This window comes from Muscardinus avellanarius, assembly GCF_963383645.1.
Source record: "Muscardinus avellanarius genome assembly, chromosome: 3".
Classification (NCBI taxonomy): domain Eukaryota; kingdom Metazoa; phylum Chordata; class Mammalia; order Rodentia; family Gliridae; genus Muscardinus; species Muscardinus avellanarius.
In genome coordinates this window covers 82,209,485-82,233,034 of record NC_137788.1, presented here as the reverse complement: position 1 = coordinate 82,233,034, position 23,550 = coordinate 82,209,485, and the positions used below count along the sequence as shown (strand labels likewise).

The window sequence follows — 23,550 nt, the reverse complement described above, 5'->3', positions numbered from 1 at the left end:
CCTCCAAGTTACATCCCAGTCCTATTTTATTTTGAAACAGGGTCTCATTAAGTTGCTAAGGCTGGCCCCAAACCTGCAAACCTACTGTCTCAGCTACCAAGTATTGGGATTACAGGAATGTGAATGGTATTTGCTTTGCTTTTATTGATTGTAAATAATGCAGAAAGTGACTTGAAAGGACTCAGTTATATAATTGAAATGATAGAAAAAGATGATAAAAGTTTATAAGCACAACAGGAAAAGGTCATTTGAAAGTCTGCATAGCTGTTGTCTGTAGCTCTGTTAGAGACGTAAGAGCAAGATGGCTCTTGTGTTGGTTAACTTAGGTTAAGCACACTACTTACTTAGGGTCTAGAGAGGAGATAAATGAGTATTTATTTATTGCGGTACTAGGAGTGGAACCCAGGGGCATTCGACCTCTGAGCTACACCCCCAGCCCTATTTTTTTATTCTTTATTTTGAAGCAGGGTCTCAATGAGTTGCAGAGGGCTTCACTAAGTAGCTGAAGCTGTCCTCAAACCGTGATCCTTCTATTTCAGCCTCCCAAATGTTTGGATTACAAGTATGTGCTACCACACCCGGCTGATTTTAAAACCTCTTTACTATTCAGCGCTGCCTATGGAGGTGACAGCTATCTTCCATTCAACATAATGGCTGCCCTCAGAACTCTTGTGAAGCCCAAGATTGTAAAAAAAAAAAAAACCAAGAAGTTCATCTGGCACCAGTCAGATCAATATGTGAAGATTAAGTGTAGCTGGTGGAAACCGAGGTACTGACAACAGGGTGCAGAGACGATTTAAGGGCCAGATCTTGATGCCCAACACTGGTTATGGGTGCGATAAGAAAACCAAGTGCATGCTGCCCAGTGGCTTCCTGAAGTACCTGGTCTACAACGTCAAGGGGCTGGAAGTGCTCCTGATGTGCAACAAATCTGACTGCAGAGATTGCTCACAATGTCTCCTCCAAGAAACAAAGCCATCATGGGAAGAACGGCCCAGCTGGCCATCAGAGTCACCAACCCCAACGCCAGGCTGCACAGCAGAGAAAATGAGTAGATACCTCACAACATGCTTTTGCATGTATGCTTATATAAATACACAAAAACTGCCATCTGACATTCCCCTTCCCCCCAGAAAAACCTCTTTACTAATGACTACAAAGACAACCAATGGTAGATTTCTAAGAAAGTCTTTTGATAACAACTCTCTTAGGCCTACTGGATCTTTCAAATTCTTCTGATGGAAATATCCAGGTCTGAATTGGCTTCTGGTCTGGTGAGATTACTGATTCTCAATTTGCAGTTACACTGTGCACACGACCAGATGCTCCCTTGATATCTCTATGAAGAAACTAGACAAATGCTTGGACTGACATCAGAGACCAGGAGATATAAAATACAATTCAAATGACCTAAGTATTTATTTTTATCCTGCTGGGGAATTAAACCCAGGGCCTTATGCACTCTAAGCACACTACCACTGAGCTACATTAAAAGACATTAGTAATTATGTCTAGTTAAGCTAGTTAAAAGACATTAGTACTTATCCTTCATGTCTTAATTTTAATGTGACTTCTTCAGGGAGGATGTCCCTGATGATATAATGTCTTCCCCACCTCATAAGGGTAATTCACTGTTGTAAACTTCCATAACTCTCTGTTGCTATCATGGTTTAGCTTCATCTAATGAAACAAGTAAGACAGAGTCCTTTATTTATTTATTTTTTTGGTGGTACTGGGGTTCCTGGAAGCCCTTCTACCTCCAGGCTACACTCCCAGACCTATTTTATATTTTTGAAACAGGGTCTCTTACGCCAGCGCAGCTGGCTTCGAACCTGCGCGATCCTCCTGTCTCCACCTCCCAAGCGCGGGGATTACAAGCGTGCGCCACCACGCCCAGCTAGAGTCCTTTATTCTTACCCTTTACCTTTACCTTTGTACGATTTTTCTGAAGACCAAATTCATGTTTTGTTGACAAAATATTTATTTTTTAAAGAGCTATTTTAAGCCAGGTGTGGTGATGCATGCTTGTAATTCTAGCATTTGGGAGGCTGAGACCCAAGGATCGTGGTTCATAAACAGCCTCAGCTACTTAGTGAGGCCCCTTGCAACTCAGTGAGACCCTGTTTCAAAATAAAGAATAAAAAATAGGACAGGGGGTGTAGCTCGGGGGTCTAATGCCCCTGGGTTCCATCCCTAGATCCGCAAAATAATAATAATAATAATAATAATAATAATAATAATAATAAATAAAAAAATAAAAAATAAAAAAATAGCTGGGCGTGGTGGCGTACTTGTTTTTCTTCCTTCCTTCCTTCCTTCCTTCCTTCCTTTCTTTCTTCTTCTTTTCTTTTTTTCTTTTTTTTTTGGTGGTACTGGGGTTCCTGGAAGCCCTTTTACCTCCAGGCTATACTCCCAGACCTATTTTATTTTTGGAAACAGGGTCTCTTAAGCCAGCGCAGCTGGCTTCGAACCTGTGCGATCCTCCTGTCTCCGCCTCCCAAGCGCGGGGATTACAAGCATGTGCCACCACGCCCGGCCAGCGGTGTACACTTGTAATCCCCACTTTTGGGAGGCTGAGACAGGAGGATCGCACAGGTTCGAAGCCAGCTTCAGTTACTTAGTGAGGCTCTCAGCAACTTAGTGAGACCCTGTTTCCAAATAAAGTATAAAATAGGTCTGGGAGTATAGCCTGGAGGTAGAAAGCCTCTGGGTTCCACCCCCAGTACCATAAAAAAAAAAAAAAATATATATATATATATATATATATATATATATATATATATATGTATGTATGTATGTATACACACACACACACACACACACACACACACACACACACACACACACAGAGCTATTTCTAGAGTCAGGTGTGATGGTGGTGTACACTTACAATTCCGGTATTGGGAAGCTGACACAGGAGGATTGCAGGTTTGTGGCCAGCCTTGGCTACTTAGTGAGACCTTCTGCAACTTAGCAAGACTCTATTCTAAAATAAAGAATAAAAAATAGGGCTGAGAGTACAGCTTGGTGGTAGAATGCCTCAGGGTTCAACCCTCAATATTGCAAAAAAGAAAAAAAAAGAGCTATTCTATTTTGTCTGTATGTGTTACTAGGCACTGAACCTAGGGGAATTCTACCCCCACGCTATACTCCTAAGCCCTATTTTTTTTTAAAATAGAGCCTTGCTTCGTTACTAAGGGTCTAAGTTGCTAAGGCTGGACTACCTGTGATCCTCCTGTCTCAGCCTCCCAAATATTGGGATTATAGGAATGCATCACACACCTGGCTCTAATTTTAAAGACAACAGAAGAGACTGACAACTTTCATTGTATAGTTATAGTTACAGAAGACACAACCATAAGATTTTCTTCAAAGCTACTCTAGGGCACAGGAGTATAGCTTAGAGCTATACCACCACCCTAGCAACACACACACACACACACACACACACACACACACACACACACACACACTCTCCCCCCCCCCAGTTCTGGTTTTATTTTATTTTTGTGGTAATGAGGATGGGACCCAGGAGCATTCTATCATTGAGCTGCACTCTTTTTTAGCCCTATTTTTTAGTCTTTTATTTTTGAAACAGGGTCTCACTGAGTTGCGAAGGGCCTCACTAAGTAGCTGAGGCTGTCGGTGAACTGTGATCCTCCAGTTTCTGCCTCCCGAATGCTGGGATTACAAGCGTGCACCACCATGCCTAGCTTGGCTTTATCTTAATTAAATAATTTTTGTGTTACTGGGAATTGAACTCAGGGATGTTATATCTCTGAACTACACTTTTAGCCCTATTTAATTTTTTATTTTGAAACAAGGTCTAAGTATTGCATGCCGACCTCGAACTTGCAATCCTCCTGTCTCAGCCTCTCAAGTACTGGAATTACAGGCATGCACCACTGTGCCCTGCTAGATTTCTAATTTTAAAGAATATTTTTTTGTTGTTGCTTCTAAGGATTGAGCCTAGGATCTCATGCTTTCTATCACTGAGATTACTCCTGTCCCTGAAAGAAGTTTCAATTGCCTCACTATGAGGCAGCACAATATAACTATAGCATTGAGTTTATTTTCACTGAAATTATTAACAATTTAACATGATAATTTTAGTTATCAAGGTGCTGAAACCCAGGGGCATTCTACCTCCGAGTTATACCCCTAGCGCTACATTTTATTCATATTCTCATTCTCATTCTCTCTCTCATTCTCTCTCTCTCTCTCTCTCTCTCTCTCTCTCTCTCTCTCTCTCTCTTCCCCTTCCCCCCCCCCTCTGGATCATATTGAAAATGGCATACATTCAGACAGTGCTTGGTGCCCTTCCTCACCCCCTACTTACCCTTCCCCCTCCCAACAATGAGTGTCCAGGCTGACCATGCTACATTCATACTTTTACACACATTCAGACGTAGCTCCTCCATTGATCAACCTTAGCCTTCTTCCTCTCCTACCCTTCCATATAAAGAACAAAATCACATGTCATTCGCAAGAAGATGGAAAGACCTACAGAACATTATGTTAAGTGAGATCAGCCAAGCACAGGAGAAGGGACATAGGTTTTCTCTAATATGTCCAAACTAGGGACTATTATTCTTTATTTTGAAACAAGGTTGCAGAAAGCCTCACTAAAAAGCTGAGGCTGTCTGCAAACAGAACCTAGATCCTCCCAAAGATCCTAAAATGACTGACTGCAGAAGGGAAAGAGTAGGAGAACCAAGAGACTGGAATGTGTGGATGTCTTTTCTGTATATACTATTTCACTAAAATTCACAATGTAACTGGCTTTGTGTTATAAGTATAATTTTCATTCTTAATTTTAGGTTATTATAAAAATAAATTATCCAAAGTGAAATATATCACGGTTTGAGCAAATAAAGAATTGGGTTTAGTAGAAGACAAGAAATAATGTTTATAGGAGAGGAAAAGAGAACATTGTATTTAGAACTAAGACATTGAAAGTAAATCACTTATTTTCTTCTTGTATCAAGTTAAAATAACTGAGAAGGAAATATAATATTAACACTAACCTGAAAGTTCGGACAAGATTTTTAAGTTCAGTGTAAATATCTCCTAATGTAATCTGAAGAGGACCCAAAAGTCCAGGCAATCTGAAAATTAAAAACATTAAATTTGTTTACAATATAATTTAACAATAAAGAACTCTATTTTGAGTCAGGCCTAACTCTTTATTTTTCACAGGTAATAATGGCACTTAGGTGGAAGCCGCCATGATAAGGGAACATTTCAGAGTAACTCCACATGCTACTCTGTAGTCCACATTACAGTGCGAAGAAGCACTGAAGACAGAAAGTAGTTTTGCTGCCAGTTCTTGTCTTTGGTTTTTCTTACCTGAAGAGCAATTTAACAATAAATATTAACATTAATTGCAGACACCCTAAAAACTTATCCTAAGGAAATAATCAAATAAACATTACTCAGATAAAAGATGCTTATTGCAGAAATATAGATATGTATCTTTTGCAATACTGGAGATTGAACCCAGAGGCATCCTACCTCTGAGCTACACCTCCAGCCCTATTTTTTATTCTTTATTTTGAAACGGGTCTCACTAAGTTGCAGAGGGGCTCACAAAGTAGCTGAAGCTGGCCTTGAACCTGTGATCCTCCTGTCTCAGCTTCCCAAGTACTTGGATTACAAGTGCTACCACATGTGGCCAGAGATATTTTTAGTTAAAAATAATAAACATGTATCAGCAGGTTACTGGATAAATAAATTATAATATACACATTTAATAAATATAATAAAAACCCTGAAAGTTATATAAATTTGTGTTTTTAAATTTTTTTTTTTTTTTTTGGTGGTACTGGGGTTCCTGGAAGCCCTTCTACCTCCGGGCTACACTCCCAGACCTATTTTTACATTTTTTTTAAATTTGGAAACAGGGTCTCCTAAGCCAGCGCGCGCGGCTGGCTTGGAACCTGCGCGATCCTCCTGTCTCTGCCTCCCAAGCGCGGGGATTACAAGTGTGCGCCACCACGCCCGGCGTGTTTTTAAATTTTTTATTTATTTTTTAAGACATGTTCTCCCTAAATTGCCCAGGCTGGCCTCAAACTTGTGATCCTCCTGACTCAGCCTTCTAAATAGCTGAGATTGCAGGCATGCACCACCATGCCCTGATAAATCTGTTTTTTAAAATGTGGAAAAGATAAATGTTGAGTGAAAAATATATAGTTGGATCCCACTTTTATAAAAACAAAATGCTTTTGTATTGACTACATATCAGGAAAACACAGGGAATGAATATTCATATGCTGTATGTATGTCAGGATAAGCATCACAATACTAAAATTGGTTACCACTGAGTAGTGGGATTCGGGTGATTTTTATTTCCTCCTTTATACTATTTTTATATTGCTGAATCTCCAATAAAAACATTATTACCTTTTTTTACGTGTATGATGCTGGGGCTTGACCTCAGGGTCATCTCTGAGCCATCCCCTCAGCCTTTTGTGTGTTCACTTTGAAATAGGGTCTTGCTAGGCTGCTGATGGCTGTGGTCCTCCTGTGTCAGCCTCTCATGTACTGAGATGATAGGCATGTACCACCACTTCCAGCTAACATTTGACTTTTTAAAAAGAATTTAAAAAATACTTTCAAATACTTTCCAAGATAGAACAGCAAGAATAATCTCATATATCTATTTCTAGATGTAACCTTTCAATATTTTGCTGTATTTGATTCATTCTTCATTTCTTTTTGCAGTAATGCTTTGAAGTTAATGCCTGACACCATATTACTTGATCCCTATTTCCATTTGTATCTCTAAATGCAAAGTTAGTTTCTTTATATTTAAAATGATCATATCTAGCCAAGTGTGGTGTGCACACTTGTAATTCCATTACTTGGGAGGCTGAGACAGGAAGATTCATGGCCAGCCTCAGCTACTTAGTGAGGCCCTCCACAGCTTAGTGAAACCCTGTTTCAAAATAAAGAATAAAATTGGGCTGGGGATGTAGCTCAGAGGTAATATGCCCCTGGGTTCAACCATCAGTACTGCAAAATAAATAAAGTAAAATAAAATAATCATATCTAACCACAAAATTCCTTAATATTTAATATTCAATATATATTAAGGTCTATTTCTAATTGGTTTGTTCAAATCAGTGGCCAAATATTTTTTTTTATAAGAAAAAGCCCAACTGCTTTCACTAACAAGGACAAAACGCTCATGCCACCATAATTAGTTATCTTTTCACTGTTCTTTTTGCTTTCTTTTAAGCTTTTCCAATGTCTTCTGAAGTTCACTTCTTGTTCCACTTATAGCAAAGTTTTTTGTGGTATCCTCGGTGTTAGCCAAAACCCAGAAGGAGCAGACTGCTTCAATGACATGCCTATATGATCTTGGATTTAAAACTGGATACTGCCGGGCGTGGTGGCGCACGCTTGTATTCCCCGCGCTTGGGAGGCGGAGACAGTAGGATCACGCAGGTTCGGAGCCAGCCTTGCTGGCTTAAGAGACCCTGTTTCCAAATTAAAAAATATAAAATAGGTCTGGGAGTGTAGCCCAGTGGTAGAAGGGCTTCCGGGAACCCCAGTACCACCACCAAAAAAAAAAAAAAAGTCTAGAAGACTATTTTCACATAAATTCTCATCTATGTATTATATATGTATTATATATCTGTATGGATGATCCATCTCACCTTTCAAAATACATTGGTATCAAAATACATTGGTATCAAAAAACCTGGTATCTATCTTCTTGTACTATAAATCATAGGTGGTGACCTATACTGTTTTGTATACTAATATACAGAGAAACAAGTGTTCATGTATGAAGTTCAGATAGAAGGCGAAACTAGTCCAAGCCGGGCATGGTTTGGCATGCTTGTAATCTCAGCATTTGGGAAGCTGAGAGCAGAGGACTGTGGTTTGCACACAGCCTATGCTACTTAGTGAGGCCCTCCGCAACTTAGTGAGACCCTGTTTCAAAATAAAGAATAAAGAATAGGGCAGGGGATGTAGATCAGAGGTCGAATGCCCCTGGGTTCCATCCCCAGACCTGCAAAAACAAAACAAAATAAAAAACCCAGCAAAACTAATAATAGATTTACTATATTAGAAGAGCTTAACATATAGCTGGAACTCATAAACTTCAACATTTACTTAAAATGTAAGTATTGGGATCTAGACATGTAATGCTAATATTTGGGAGGCTGAGACAGGAGGATCACAGGTTCAAGACCAGCCTCAGTGACTTAGCAAGACACCCTGCAACCTAGGAAGACCTGGTTTTAAAAGAAAAAATAATAAAAAAGGGGGGATGGGAGTACCCTGTACCCTGGAAGTAGAATGTCCCTGGGTTTAATACCCAGCACTACACACATACATACACAAAACAAACTGGAATAGTTCTTCTTGATTTAGTTTTTTTTATATCAAGATACAAAACCAATCCAAAGGGATTAATGTAGCTTAGAAACATAAACTTTAAAGTAAAATAATCACACCTCCCATTATATTACAAATAATGTTTCCAGAAACTTTTTATTTCCAAACCACAACAAAATTAACTTTTCTATATTTATAGCTCCTTAAAGAACGACTGGTATTCTTTCCCATGTTTTCTGCTAAAGAAGGAAAATACAAGATGAAAGTTTAAGATAGTCCTCATATCTATGAAAAAATTTCATATTCCTTTTGACAGAGAAATCAAAATAAACAATTTTAAGCCATTTGTTAATTATTAAAAAAAAACAATCATTTCCACCATGGGAAGCTTCAAGTGTGAAGTTGACCTGAACAAAAACTCAAGTTGTTAAGTATGAAATGATTCTATGAACATGTAAGCAGAATGAGCTAACAGACCTTTAAAACTTAACAACAACCTCTGTTCACACATGAAACTGATTTGGCACATTCACCAAAATCAGTATTTGAACGTTTCTAGTATCGATATTTTCCTCCTGACTTCGGCAGAATATTTAGTGGGAGTCAGGTTGTTTGGTTTTCTATCCCTATAATCTCAGTCTCCCTCTTCATGATTCTTTGTGTCTTCTACCCAAATTTAGTATTTCATGGATAATATATATATTTTATGTGTGTATGTGGTAAAGGGGATTAAACCCAGGGGTATTTTACCACCGAACTGCCCTCTAGCCCCTTTTATTTTGAAACAGGCTCTTTCTCAGTTAATGTACACTGGCCTCAAACCTGTGATCCTCCTGTTTCAGCCACCCAGGTACTGTTATTACAGGTGTGCACCGCCACATCTGGCACTAGAAAAATCTAAATTCTTCAATGAATAAATCGATGTAAACTTTTCATATTATATTATTTTTCAAAATGTTTAAAATTCAAGGACAAGACTTATAAATTATAAACTCATAGATATTAAGTTAATTTTAAAATATTACAAAACTGAAATTGTTATTACATACTTACACTTTACTCAATTTTTCCAGTACGATGCGTTTTCTAATCTGGTTCTGGGAACTTGAATCTATCAGTGGGAATGTGGAACCATGCTGAAACACATTTTTTAACAAAGCAAAATAGAATAATAAATTGACATTCTTTTATTAGCAGAACAGTAAATACTAAGTACAAATGTTTACACCTCTGGTATAACAGGTCAAAAAGTAGACTTAAGAATTCAAAGATTTAAATTTGAGTATAAGCTGAGCCATTAAACTGATGCAAACTTGCTTATGTCATTTGGTCTCTTGAAAGTCTTTTCATCAGTGTATAGGGACATTAATCCTTTATTAAATGAGAAAATGTATACAAAAGGATTCTGTAAATTGCTAAATGCTATACAACTGTAAAATACTTAAGGATGAAAGTCAGCAAATTCTATAAGACATATGGGAAGTTCTGCTTCCAGAAGTAGCAGATAATTCAAATCAATCCTCACCTCAAGAACTGAAAGAGTTGAGAAAATAACTCACATTATTTTGGGTGTGTGCGAGTAATGTAATGGGAATTGAACCCAGGGGTGTTCTACCTTTGAGCTACATCCCCGGCCCTTATGGACTTTTTTATTTTGAAACAGTCTCACTAAGTCACTATATACTGGCCTTGAACCTGTGATCATCCTGTCTCAGCCTCCTAAATACTGGAATTACAGGAGTGTGCCACAGTGCCCAGCGAAAAACAAACAATCAGAGAACTAACGGGGCAGTAAAGAATTATGGGCTGAGCTGGGCATGGTGGCGCATGCCTGTAATTCCAGGACTTGGGAGGCTGAGACAGGAGAAAGTAATTCATTTTAGAGTTTTTCCCACCATTTGGGAGGCCGAGACAGGAGGACTGCAGTTCTCGGACAGCCTCAGCTACTTAGTGAAGCCCTTTGCAACTCAGTAAGACCCTGTTTCAAAATAAAAAATAAAAAATAGGGCTGGTGGTATCTCTCGGAGGTACAAATTCCCTGGGTTTCATCCCCAGCACTGAAAAAAAAAAAATTACAGTTCAGAGCATGCCAAAAAGGGAAGAGAATGAGCAACCTTCCCCAAGTTTGACAGCAGAATTTAACAGGACAACACCCTAGGACTAAGAATTAATAGAAAATACCTATGAGAACTGAATACCTTGAAATTACCTCAAATCCTAATAGAGTGGCATATATGTATATACTATGACTCAGCAGTCCCAGTACTATATGCAACCCTTCAGAATTGTATGTTCATTAGAAGAGAGAGATATGCTAGGAAGTTGACTACAACACCGTTTATAATATCCCCTAAACTGGCAACACCCTAAAAGTTCATTAGCACGATTAATGGCTGTTGTTCCCTTATAGTCTCATTTTCCACAGTTCAAATTATCTGTGATCAATTGTGGCCTGAAAATATTAAATGGAAAATTTTAGATGTAAACAACTGAAAAATTTTAAATTATGTGCTGTTCTGAGTACCATGATGAAATTTTGCTGCACCCACCGTGGGACACTGATCATTCCTCTGTCCGGCATATTCAGGATACATACACCATGCTACCCTGTAGTCACTGTGTAGTAGCCACCTTGGTTATCAGATCAACTCTGGTGGTATCACAGTGCTTGTGTTCAAGTAACCCTTATTTTACTTAATAATGGCCACAGAGGGCAAGAATAGTGATGTTGGAATTTGGATATGCCAGAGAGAAACTGTAAAGTGTTGTATAAATGAAAAACGGAGCCAGGCATCGTGGCACATGCCTGTAATCCCAGTACTTAGAAGGCTGAGACAGGAGGACCACGGGTTTGAGGCCAGGCCCAGCAACTTAGTGAGGCTTTTAGCAACCTGAGGTTGTGTTTCAGAACTAAATAAATGTATAAAACAGGGCCGAGAATGTATCTGATAGGTAGAATGGCCCTGGGTTCAACCCCTAGTACCACATACATACACAAAAAAAGAATGTTCTCAAATGAAAATACTGTGGAGTTTGCTAAGATCGATGATAAGAACAAATCTATTTGCAAAATTGTGCTAGTTTTGCTGTCACACCTCAAAGAATAAAGGTTACAGCTCAGTTAAAATGAAAAAGGCAGCTGGGTGAGGTGTCACACACTTGTAATCCCAGCATTTGGAATGCTGAGGATTGCAGTTTGAGGACAGCCTCAGCTACTTAATGAGGCCCTCTGCAACTTAGTGAGATCCTGTGTCAAAGTAAAGAATTAAAAAAAAAAAAAACAATAGGGCTGGGGGTGTTGCCTGGAGGTAAAATGCCCCAGGTTCCATTCCTAGTACTGCAAATAAATGAATTTAATTAATTAATTAAAAATTTAAAAAAGGAAAAGGCATTAAAACTTATGAGAAGATTTGAACAGAAAATGTATTCCAACTGACAGGAACTTGTTGTGTACAAAGTATTTCCTGAAAAAGGGACAATAAGACATTTTGCTGTCGGTAAGAGATGGTAACAGAATAAAGAATAGGTTTGGACTAAAAAATATACAAATTACGGGAGAGGCGGAATCTGCCAGTGAAAAAGCCTGCTGCCATACATCTGGTAGAGTTTATTAAAAAGAAAGAATACCAAGCTGGGCGTGGTGGTGCACCCTCATAATCCCAGTACTTAGGAGGCTGAGACAGGAGGACTATATGTTTTAAGCCAACCTTAGCAACTTACTGAGGATCTCAGCAACCTAGTGAGACACTGTCTCCAAGTAAGAAGAAAAATAATAATAATAAAAAGGAGCTGAGGTTATAACTTGGAGGTAGAATGCTTCTGTGTTCAGGTCCCCAGTACCGAAAACAAAAACAAAAATTAAAATTAAAAAACAGAAAGAGGATACCATTAAAAGCCAAGTCTTAAACTGTGAGGCAACTGGGCTCTTCTAGAAGAAGATGCCCAACAAATCTACATTCATGTAAGTGCAAAGGTGGCACCAGCAAATGAAACACGAAGCACACGTCAACTATGTGGCCACACTGTGGGGCAAGTAATAAAGGCAGGCTTAGTGTATGGAGAGATAAACCCACCCACTCCTACAAAGAAACAAAAATTGCCTGTTTTTGTTCTCAAAGCAGTTAAATCAGAACACCAGGGTGACAGTCACTTTGTTTACAGAAGGTTCCACTGATGCTTCATCCCCAAAGTGAAAATATAAATAACCAACAGTGTTCCTGGCCATTTTGAGCTTTGCCTATAAAATGTCAAAATTGTGGTTTTTCCTCCAAATACAGCCTCACTGTTTGAGGCTCTATTTTAATGCCTCACTAGGGCATTATTTGGTTTCTTCTTATTTTTACTTTTTGGTACTGGGGATGGAACCCTTCTACCTCCAGGCTACACTCCCAGACCTATTTTATATTTTTATTTGGAAACAGGGTCTCTTAAGCCAGCGCGGCTGGCTTCGAACCTGCGTGATCCTCCTGTCTCCACCTCCCAAGCGCAGGGATTACAAGCGAGCACCACCACGCCTGGCTTATTTGATTTCAGAAGGACATATCCACGAAGCTATTATTTCATTAGCAATTGACTGAGGATCCCAACCTAGACATAATACAGTTGCAAACTATTCACTGCTGCTAACACAATAATTTTCATCAAAATTTCAAAGGATAAATTAAAGCTAGAAACTGTACATGTCTGCTGGAAGAACTTATAAAATAGACTGTAAATGATTTTAAAGATCTTTCAGGGATTGATAGAGATGTTAAGGAAAATCATTCCTGCAGTAAGACAAGGTGTAGAGGAGGATTTGTCAACATGTTTGGTAACGGAGTAAAAACACAGTGAAGGCTGTGGAGAAGTACTAACAACTGAGGAAATGGAAGAACCTACTGAGTCATCTATAGAAGAGGAGGAAGATGAAGAAAACAACAGAAGCTTAATCAGCAATATGGTCATTATTAAAATTTACTCTAAAGCTGTGCATGATTGTAGTCCCAGTACTTGGGAGGCTGAGGCAGGAGAATCTGGGTTTGCGGCCAGTCTTTCACTACTTGGTGAAAGACTTGTTTCAAAACAGAGAATAAAAACTGGGCTGGGGCTATAGCTTGGAGGTAGAATGCTCCTTGGTTCAATCCCCACACACTTGCTCTAATGTTTCAAATTGCACTGACATTAAAGGAAGAAATTATGGGACATCATCTTTGGATAGAACATGGCATTAAAGTCACTGGTGTGACTACAAAAGAATTACAACTTCTGCAGCAACACTCTGATGAATTAAAAAGAAAGACAAGCTGGGCATGACGATACACAACTATAATCCTAATACTTGGGAAGCTAAGATAGAAGGACTGCAGGTTCAAGGCCAGTCTCAGCAACTTAGTGAAACTTTCAAGCAACTTAGTAAAATCCTGTTTCAAAAACAAAACACAAAGCTAGGTATGGTGGCACATGCTTGTATTCCCAGCATTCGGGAGGCTGAGACAGGAGGATCGGGGTTCACAGACAGCCTCAGCTACTTAGTGAGGCCCTCTGCAACTTAGTGAGATCCTGTTTCAAAATAAAGAATAAAGAATAGGGCAGGGGGTATAGCTTGGAGGTAGAATGCCCCTGGGTTCCATCCCTAATAATATATATATATATATATATATATACACTCTCTATATATATATCTCCCCAAAATAAAAATGGCTGGTGCATGGGGGGGGGTGTAGCTTGGAGGTAAAATGCCCCTGGGTTCAATTTCCAGAAATAGACACACACACACACACACACACACACACACACACACACACAATTTCTAATTATAATGTTCTTCCAAAAGGTTTTGGCAAAAGACACCTTCCACTATTCAAGATACCCAAACGCTGTCATCATGTGTTCCTGACACAGTCACCTGCATCACCGTGGCTTGGTGATCCAGGTCACCTGAAGCAGGTGGTCCTCTTGCCATGTCACCAGCCTATGCATCCTAACACTACAATGCCTGCGTCGTTCTCCTCACTTTCTCTTGTCACACAGGCACTGTATCATCTCCCATCATCACGAGAGAGGTAAGGACAGTACAAGTAAGAAGTTTTGGGAGACCACATTTATATAACTATTCTTACAGTATCCTGTTATAACTATTCCATTTTGTTGTTATACTGTTAATATTTTCATGTGCCTATTTATTTTTGTGGTAATGGGAATTGAACCTGGGGGCATTTTATCACCGAATTACACCCTTACCCCTTATTCTGTAACAGGGTCTCACTAAGTAATGGCACTAGCCTTGAATCTCAGTTGCTGAGATTGGCCTTGAACCTGAGATCCTCCCCTCCCAGCCTCCATATACTGAGATTATACAAATGTGCCACCATAGCCAGCTCAAAAATCTTTAGAAACAAATTATTATGGTAAAAACAAGGTCATCAGCCACTCCTCTTTATGCCAAACAGTACCTACCAACTGAAAATGGGTAACAAAAATACTAAAAGGTCCTTCCTAGATCTTGGCTCATCTATTGTCTCTATGTGACTATTTACTGAGTATCAACTATAGGTCACACACTATGATAAATACATAAATTATCTTTAAAACAAAACAATTGGGCAAGGGAACTTGTAATAGTCTCATTTACAGATGAACAAAGAGACTCAAGAAATTACTATATCACAAAGCTAATAAATGACAGAGTAGATATTAAAATCTAGTATACTCAATGTACTTTCTATTTTCTATATCCATTATTTCTAAACAAGTCACCTTTATGCCACTATTTTCATCCATAATACTTTAAATAGGCATGCTTACAAAATATTATCCAAATTTTTGTTATTCAACTAGTAAATCTATTACTGCCTACAGTCCTAATGGAAATAAAACACAAACGTCTGGCTAGAGATCTGAAAGCATATATATCTACAAAGACAAAAGACTCTAGAGTTGACTTACTAAATGAATCAGGTTTTTTTGGGGGGAGGGGAGTACTGTGCATTCTATCTCTGAACTATACCCTATTTTTTATTCTTCATTTTGAAACAGGGTCTCACCAAGTTGTGGAGGACCTCACTAAATAACCTGAGGCTGGCCATGAACCCATGATTCTCCTGTCTTAGCCTCTCAAGTAATGGGATTATAAGTGTGTGCCATCATGCCTCGCAAAGAACTAGGTTTTTTGTTTTTTTTTTTTTTTTTTTTTTGGTGGTACTGGGGTTCCTGGAAGTCCTTCTACCTCCGGGCTACACTCCCAGACCTATTTTTACATTTTTATTTGGAAACAGGGTCTCCTAAGCCAGCGCGCGTGGCTGCCTTCGAACCTGCGCGATCCTCCTGTCTCTGCCTCCCAAGCACGGGGATTACAAGCGTGCGCCACCACGCCCGGCAAGAACTAGGTTTTAAATAAAACTTTGTGCCACCTTACTAAGCTACTTTTACATTATTGGATGCCAGGCGTGGTGGCGCACACTTGTAATCCTCGCACTTGGGAGGCAGAGACAGGAGGATCGTGCAGGTTTGAAGCCAGCCATGCACACTGGCTTAAGAGACCCTGTTTCCAAATAAAAAAATGTAAAAATAGGTCTGGGAGTGTAGCCCCGAGGTAGAAGGGCTTCCAGAAACCCCAGTACCACCACCAAAAAAAAAAAAAAAAAAAAAAAAAAATTATTGGAAACAAACTTCAATTTATTTGCAAAATAGTAAGGTCAAAAGTAGAGATGGCATTTTTTTTCTTTTTTTTTTTTGGTGGTAGTACAGGGGATTGAACCCAAGAGCATTCATTCTATCTCTAAGATATGCTCCTAGTCCTATTTTATTTTTTATTTGGAAACAGGGTCTTACTAAATTGCTGAGAGCCTCACTAAGTAGCTGAGGCTGGCTGTGATCCTGTGATCCTCCTGTCTCAGCCTCTCAAGTACTGTGATTACAGGAGTGTGCCACCATGCCCATCATGGGGATGGCATTTTAAACTAACAGATAAAACTGCTAAAGAAATTTTACAAAAACTTTACAATTAACTCTTTAATATTCTTCATACTCCTCCAGTATTTGGTATGGCGATTTTTTCAAATATTAACAGCCTGGAAAAGCTCATAATTAAGACATACCTCTTCCAAGTCTTGTGAGTTGGTCGTTTCTTCATTGAAAACATAACGTCCTCTGTAAAACTCCCTGATCCTCAGATTTAGGGTTTCCGTTTCTTTTTTCAAGTTCTCATAACTTGGCAGTGGTTTAATGGCTGTATCTGATCCTCTGAAAGGTAAAGACTCATCCAAGCTAGTCTGAGATTCCCCCAAGGCAGAGGAATGACTATCTGGATCAGAATCTATATCATCTTCATCAAGTTCTTCATTAACCAGAGAAGCTGAAGGGGGTTTCAGACATACAGAGGCATAATTATGGCCATACAAAAACCTCAGGGTTTCTTCTGTCTTCCACTCAGTCAAAGTCTCCTTCAGAACTTTAAGTAAGTTTGTCTTTGCAACTTGAGGAGACACCTGCATGGAGCTAGAGACTGACCTAGGAGCTTGGTTTGACTTGGCAAATTTCTTCTTAAAATGCTCAGCACTTTTCTTACTTATGCCTACAAGAGTTATTTCTGACATATTGTATTTATTTTCAAAATTTCCTGAAGTATTTGATCTTTCATGCAAAGGACTAGTTGAAGAAATCTGTGTATTCACCGTCTGTAAAGAAAATTCACAAGCTATAGCTTTTTCCTGACTGTCTAATCTGCAATTGCCTAACTGTTCAGTGACATCTATGACTATCTGTTCTTTGTCTTTGTGTTTAGAGTGGGCTTTCTGATCAGCTTTCTTCTTCATTATGCTTTTCTTGTGCAGTTGTGGCCTTGTACCCACTGCATTTGGTCTATTTTCCGGTAGGATGGAGGAAACAAACTCTTGTTCATTATCACTAGTACTATCACTGTAAGAACTAGAAGAACTACATTCATACTGTTCTTCAAACTGACCAGGATTATCAATATCTGATGTCTTAATAGCTTTACTGCCTAACTGTACTTCTTCTCCTGAATTGCCACTGTAAAAGAAAAGAAAGACAAAATTACTATAAAAGGAAAGAAGAGTCCCATGGTATTTATACTTCGTAACTTTCAAGGTAGAAATTTTTATTTCCCAGGCATAGCCTAATTTATAGAGACTGATATATAAACTTTAGAATATATATTTTATTTGATATAGTTATCCTTCTTTTTACCTTTTCCTGTTCCCACTGAATATTTTTAAATTATTAAAAGAGTACAGTAGAAAGAAAAAAATTAATAATTACATTCTACTGAATTAGTCTATTTTCTGCTCAATACCAAGTAACTAAGGCAGCAACTAATGACCAGGAGCATTTATTCTGAGAATTAAAGGGAATGTTTTAAGAGATGCCCATGGTTTGGCAAGCAACACTATCAGAGGAGTTTAGAAAAAAAAAATCAGAACCTGGAATTTATATTAATACTTTCAAATACTTAAATAGCTGATACACAATGCCTTGAAATCCTATAAAATAAGTCTACAAGAACCTTTCAACAGATGTAATTGGCACAATCTAGCTGACAAAAAAAAGCACAGTATCTGAGATGGAGGCTGTGTTTGTCTCATATTTCAACAGGTTCAATTAGACTTCCTCAGTAGGAACAGCTGTGCAATAAATCATACAGATCAAACACATCATCTTACCATCACAAAAGAAAAAGCTGAACATGTCAAATATTTCTTTGTGTGCGCTGGGACAGGACACTTACGACGTCAGCACAGGAAGCCCAAGAGCTCATACCACCTGGCTCACTCTAATGTTCCTACTCCCATGAATACTACACAGAAGGTAAGCGATACCAATTCAACCATACCTTTGTCCTTCCTTTAGCAGCTGAAAATCAGGGTGCCTGTGACAAAGACAGAGAAATAGAAAACTAAGGCAACTGACTTGTCAAACACGTTCAAGTGTTTATTATAATTACATTGGCCAGAAAATACAAATAGAAGGGTTCATAAAAAGATTTTTGTATATTTGGTACTAGGAATTGAGCCCAGGGGTGTTTTACCTGAAAGCCACACCCCCAGTCCTATTTCACTTTTCTTTTGAAACAGGGTCTCACTAAGGTACTGAGGGTCTTGTTGATTTGCTGTGACTGGCCTCAAAACTGAGATCCTCCTGTCTTAGCATGCCAAGTATTGGGATTATAGGTATGTTATAAACATGTTTTTCTTAAAAAAAAAAAAACTAGTTGGGCATGGTGGTGCATGACTGTAACCCCAATTACTGGGAGGCTGAGACAAGGGAGCAGGTTTGAGGCTAGCCTCAAGAGCTCAGCAAGACCCTGTGTGTGGGGGGAGGGGGTATAGCTCAGATGGGAGGTCGATAGACCCTGGGTTCAATCCTCAGTTCCAAGAAAAGAAAAAGGAGGAGAAGGAGGAGGAGGAAGAGAAGCTCAATAACAAAATTTTGTAAAACTAGTCAATAAGAAGTGTGGATTAGTCTTTATCTTACCTCAAATTTATTTATTTTCAGGACTGAGTTCATATTCCACATATTCAATAAAGTTTTCCTTGATTAACCTGGACAAAACCTTTCTTCTAAATTCCAGAGTCATTGATATCTGTACAATTAATTAACTAATTATGTATTCCTTTATGACATATTACCAGAACTATCAACTAAATGTTATTTTCCTATGTTTAGCTCTGGTTTCATAACAAGGCTACCAGCTCCTTGAGGGCTAAGATTATGTTTGTAATCACAGTTGGCCATCATGGATATTAAAAATGGAGGAAAAAGTTCTTACAAAACCAAACATAAAGAGGAATAAAATAGTAGCAAATGAACCCATGAGGACAGAACAATTCTGTAAGATTACTTTTGAAATAGCTAGATGCACTGATGCACACCTATAATTCTAGTACTTGAGAAACCGAGGTAGGAGGGTTACAAGTTCAAGGTCAGCCTCAGCAACTTAGTGAGATTCTGTTTCAAAACAAAAATAAAATCCTGCTGGGGTACAGTTTGGCAGTAGAATATCCCGGGGTTTAATCCCCAATACCACAAAATAAGTAAATAGATAAATAACCAAACAAACACCTTTTTAAGAAAGAGTCAAGTTACAGTTGGGTGGAGTGGCACAAGCCTGTAATTCCAGTACTTGGGAAAATAAAAGCAAGACCAGCCTCTGCAACATGGCAAGATTCTCAGCAACCTAGTGAGAACTCATTTCCAAATAAACGAAACAAAAAATAATTAAGGGGCTAGAGTTGTAATTCAGAATGACTATGAGTTCAAGCCCCATTAAAACACACACACACACACACACACACACACACACGTCTACTTAGCTAAATGTGGTGGCACATGCCTGTAATCTTAGTACTTGGGAAGCTGAGACAGGAGGATCACAGGTTTGAAGTATAGGTCAGTGGTAGAGCATCTCTGTGTTCAATCTCCAGTAACACAAATACACACGCGCACGCACACACACACACACACACACACACACACACACACACCTTCATATCAGCTGGGATTATAAAGAGAGATAGTTTCTATATAAAGATGTTTGAAGTTAATCCTGACTCTCACTGTGGTGTTATCCAAATACCAACTTTCTTTCTATTTTAAAACACATATTTAAAAAAAATTTAAAACATGCAATCATGCTTAAATATACTCTCTCTTTTTTTTTGGTGCTGAGGACTGAACCCAGGGGCATTCTACCTTTAAGCCACACCTCCATCCCTCTTTTATTTATTTTGAAGCAGGGTCTCGCGAGGTTGCTGAGGGTCTCACTATGTTGTCAAGGCTGTCCTTGAACCTGCGCTCCTCCTGCCTCAGCCTCTCAAGTACTGGGACTTCAGGTGTGTGCCACCACACTTTTCACAAAACCCAGCCCTGTCCCCCAATCACATAGCCATAGCCCACTAGCCCTTTTCATGTAAGCGAAGAATAGGAGTAAATCACACAGCAAAGCTCTGGAGGGAATGGAATCAGTAACAAAGAAGAGGGCCTGCGCGAGCAGTGAGGGAACAAACACAGTGAGAGCATACGAAGAAAGGACGCTGAAGGGGACCCCGCTGGACGCCCTCGACTGTTTTAGTAAAGCAGTGGGCTCAATCATCTGCTGTCGGCGGGAGTTAGGTTCAAGGTTTAAGAGGAGCAGGAAAGATCGGAACACATCAGATAGTCAATAAGAAACAAAGGGGAAATGTGAGCACACAGCTATGAACAAGGCTAATGGACTGCAAAGTGCAGGCTTTGGCGCTGGACAGACCTGAGTTAAACCCCAAATCCACATTATATCACTCAAGTGTCCTGGATAAGTCACTAGACCTCTCTGAATCTGTCACCCATAAGATGGATGACACAGTATTTCCCTAGGGATGTTGTGAGGACTTCATTAAATAATATCACTTATTTAGTGTCAGTGTTCTTATTTGAGCATTTTTTCCCCACTAATGTTCAGCAACCTCAGCATAGAAAAACAAAACAAAACAAAACCAACAGGATGTCTGGAGCTTGGGAAGTGGACGTGGCAAAAGGTTAAAGGAGAAACAATCTGAGGCTGTATGAGAAGACAACACTATATTTGCTAACTATACAGATAAAACCCCCAAATAAAATAAGGGTCAGCCAACCCAGAAGAATAGAGCAGGGGAGACAGGTCAGAATGAGGTTACAAAGCAGACTGATCGCTGTAGATGAAATAGAGGTTGTGGTGAGAGACGGGAAGCTCTTATTTCAAGATCTTGAAGACAGAATGGTTCCAAATTAGAAGAGTAAGGTCCAAGTGTGATGGAATCAAATTTAATCAGAATATAAACATACTTGTAAATTGTGACTACAATTTAAGGTAATTTTATGAGCACTTCCCAGCTATACAATTTTTTTGTTTTGTTCTGAGATGGGATCTCACTACCAAGTTGGCCTTGAACTTCTGCCTCAGCCTTCCACTTGATATTTTTTTAAGAATTATTAAAAAAAACACAATTTCTAAATGCAAGAGAAAAATTAACATATAGTTAATGCCTATTATATGCTAGGTGGATATTTTAAAAAATGCATTAAAGGGGCCATGGGTGTATAGCTCAGTGATAGAACAAATGCTCAGCATGCACCACATCCTGGGTTCAGTTTGCAGCACACACAAATATTGTAGTAAAATACACACAGAATTTGCCATTTAATACATTTTAGGTATACAGTTCAGTGTGCTTACAAGTCCATTTATATTGTTGTACAACTATTACTACTATCTACCTCCAGCACTTTTTCATTTTTCCAAACTGTCTCCTTATGTGATTCATATATTATTTTATTTAATCTTCATACAATTTATAACTACTTTTACAGGTGAAAATGTGAAACTCTTAAGAGATTAACTGACCATTTTTTTTTTTTTTTTGGTACCAGGGATGGAACCCAGGGGCATTCTCCCTTTGAGCTACACCCCAGTCCTATTTTTTAAAGTCTTTTTATTTTTTTATTATTTATTCATTTATTTATTTTGGTGGTACTGGGGTTCCTGGAAGCCCTTCTACCTCCGGGCTACACTCCCAGACCTATTTTATATTTTTGAAACAGGGTCTCTTACGCCAGCGCGGCTGGCTTTGAACCTGCGCAATCCTCCTGTTTCCACCTCCCAAGCACGGGGATTACAAGTGTGCGCCACCACGCCCGGCTTAAAGTCTTTTTTTAAATTTTTAAATTTTTATTTTTGGCGGTACTGGGGGTGGAACCCAGAGGCTTTCTACCTCCGGGCTATACTCCCAGACCTTTTTTATATTTTATTCGGAAACAGGGTCTCACTAAGTTGCTGAGAGCCTCACTAAGTAGCTGAGGCTGGCTTTGAACCTGTGCGGTCCTCCTGTCTCAGCCTCCCAAGCGCGGGGATTACAAGCGTGCGCCACCACGCTGGCTAAAGTCTTTTTTTTTTTTGAAACAGGGTCTCGCTGAGTTGGGAAGGGCCTCACTAAGTAGCTGAGGCTGTCCGAGAACCCTGATCCTCCGGTCTCTGCCTCCCGAATGCTGGGATTACAAGCGTGCGCCACCAGGCCTGGCCAACTGACTTGTTAAGAATACATTTAAGAAGTAACAAATCTAGATCTGGACTTTACCCATTGCCAAAGTCTAAGCTCTTTCTATATCCTGCTGCTGTCAAGGTCAGAAAAATAATCCAAAAATTTGCAAGGACACCAACTTTGCCTAATCCCGCTCACAGAATTCAGTATACTTTAAAATATACTATTTTCTTTGCCATTAGTTTTTCTGACTTTAGGTAAGAGAACTACACTCAATCTTGATTCTAGATATTAACTGTTTTATGAGTCACATTAAATACTCTCTGTTCCCAATTTATAAAATGTAGAATGGTACCTGACACTATAATAAACTAGAGTTGAGTTTATTCAGTATGAGATGAGAGTGTCAATATAAATTTCAGTTCATTTTTGCTATGTGTAGTTTATTTTATATTTTAATTTTTGTAGTACTGAGGGTAGAACCCAGGGACATTCTATCTCTGAACTGCACCCCTAGCCCTATTTTATTGTTATCTGTGTGTGTGTTACTAGAGATTGAAAGAACAAGGCATCAAATTACAATGCTTTCCTTTTTCTCCTTTACTGAATGAAATTCAAATTCTTTTTTTTTCCATTGTTATTTCCTAGCTGTGTGATGATGCATGCCTGCCATTCAAGTAGTTGGAAATGCTGAGAAAGGAGGATTGAGGGTTGGAGGCCAGCCTCAGCAATTTAGTGAGGCCTTCAGCAACTTAGTGAGACAGACAGACAGACAGACAGACAGACAGACAGACAGACACACACACACACACACACACACACACACACACACACACACACCAACAGAAGCAGCAGGCTATATAGTTCCCTTGGGGTAAGAATTCTTCAAACATATTTTGAAACATAATAAAATCTGTTTCAAAAAGATTTCATTCTGCATACCAAGCAACATAGGTGGCTGTTCAGGAAGAGGTTATAAAAGTTGTTCTGCAGAGGTTTTTGGCTTCCGCACCGCTGAGATTATACTACGTTTACTGCCAAGAAGTGATATGTGAAAATCCCCGAGACTGGGCCACATGATGGTGGCTTTTAGCCCTGTCAGCATTTACCATTCACCCCAATTTGATCTTTAAAATTATAATTTGTTTTTCAACATTTGTCCCTCCTCCTTAGATTTTACCTCACAATTCCAGAAACGTTTGTCCCTCCTTCA

General features: G+C 39.1%; 1 protein-coding gene and 1 pseudogene across 2 annotated transcripts in view; one reads left to right on the top strand and one right to left on the bottom strand.

Annotated features, from left to right (window-relative positions):
- Positions 1-23,550, bottom strand: part of RPAP2 (RNA polymerase II associated protein 2) — a gene marked incomplete at both ends in the record, with an annotated part of 92,912 nt that overhangs the window by 40,766 nt on the left and 28,596 nt on the right. Inside the window, 4 exons of the mRNA XM_080692790.1 lie at positions 5,028-5,108; positions 9,403-9,485; positions 16,425-17,358; positions 18,179-18,214. Of these exons, the coding sequence (XP_080548916.1) occupies positions 5,028-5,108; positions 9,403-9,485; positions 16,425-17,358; positions 18,179-18,214 (1,134 nt within the window). The remainder of the gene's footprint in view (positions 1-5,027; positions 5,109-9,402; positions 9,486-16,424; positions 17,359-18,178; positions 18,215-23,550) is intronic.
- On the top strand, positions 651-1,055 carry LOC308260951 (large ribosomal subunit protein eL32-like; annotated as a pseudogene). The gene has a single exon. The product of its transcript is annotated as a large ribosomal subunit protein eL32-like (transcript).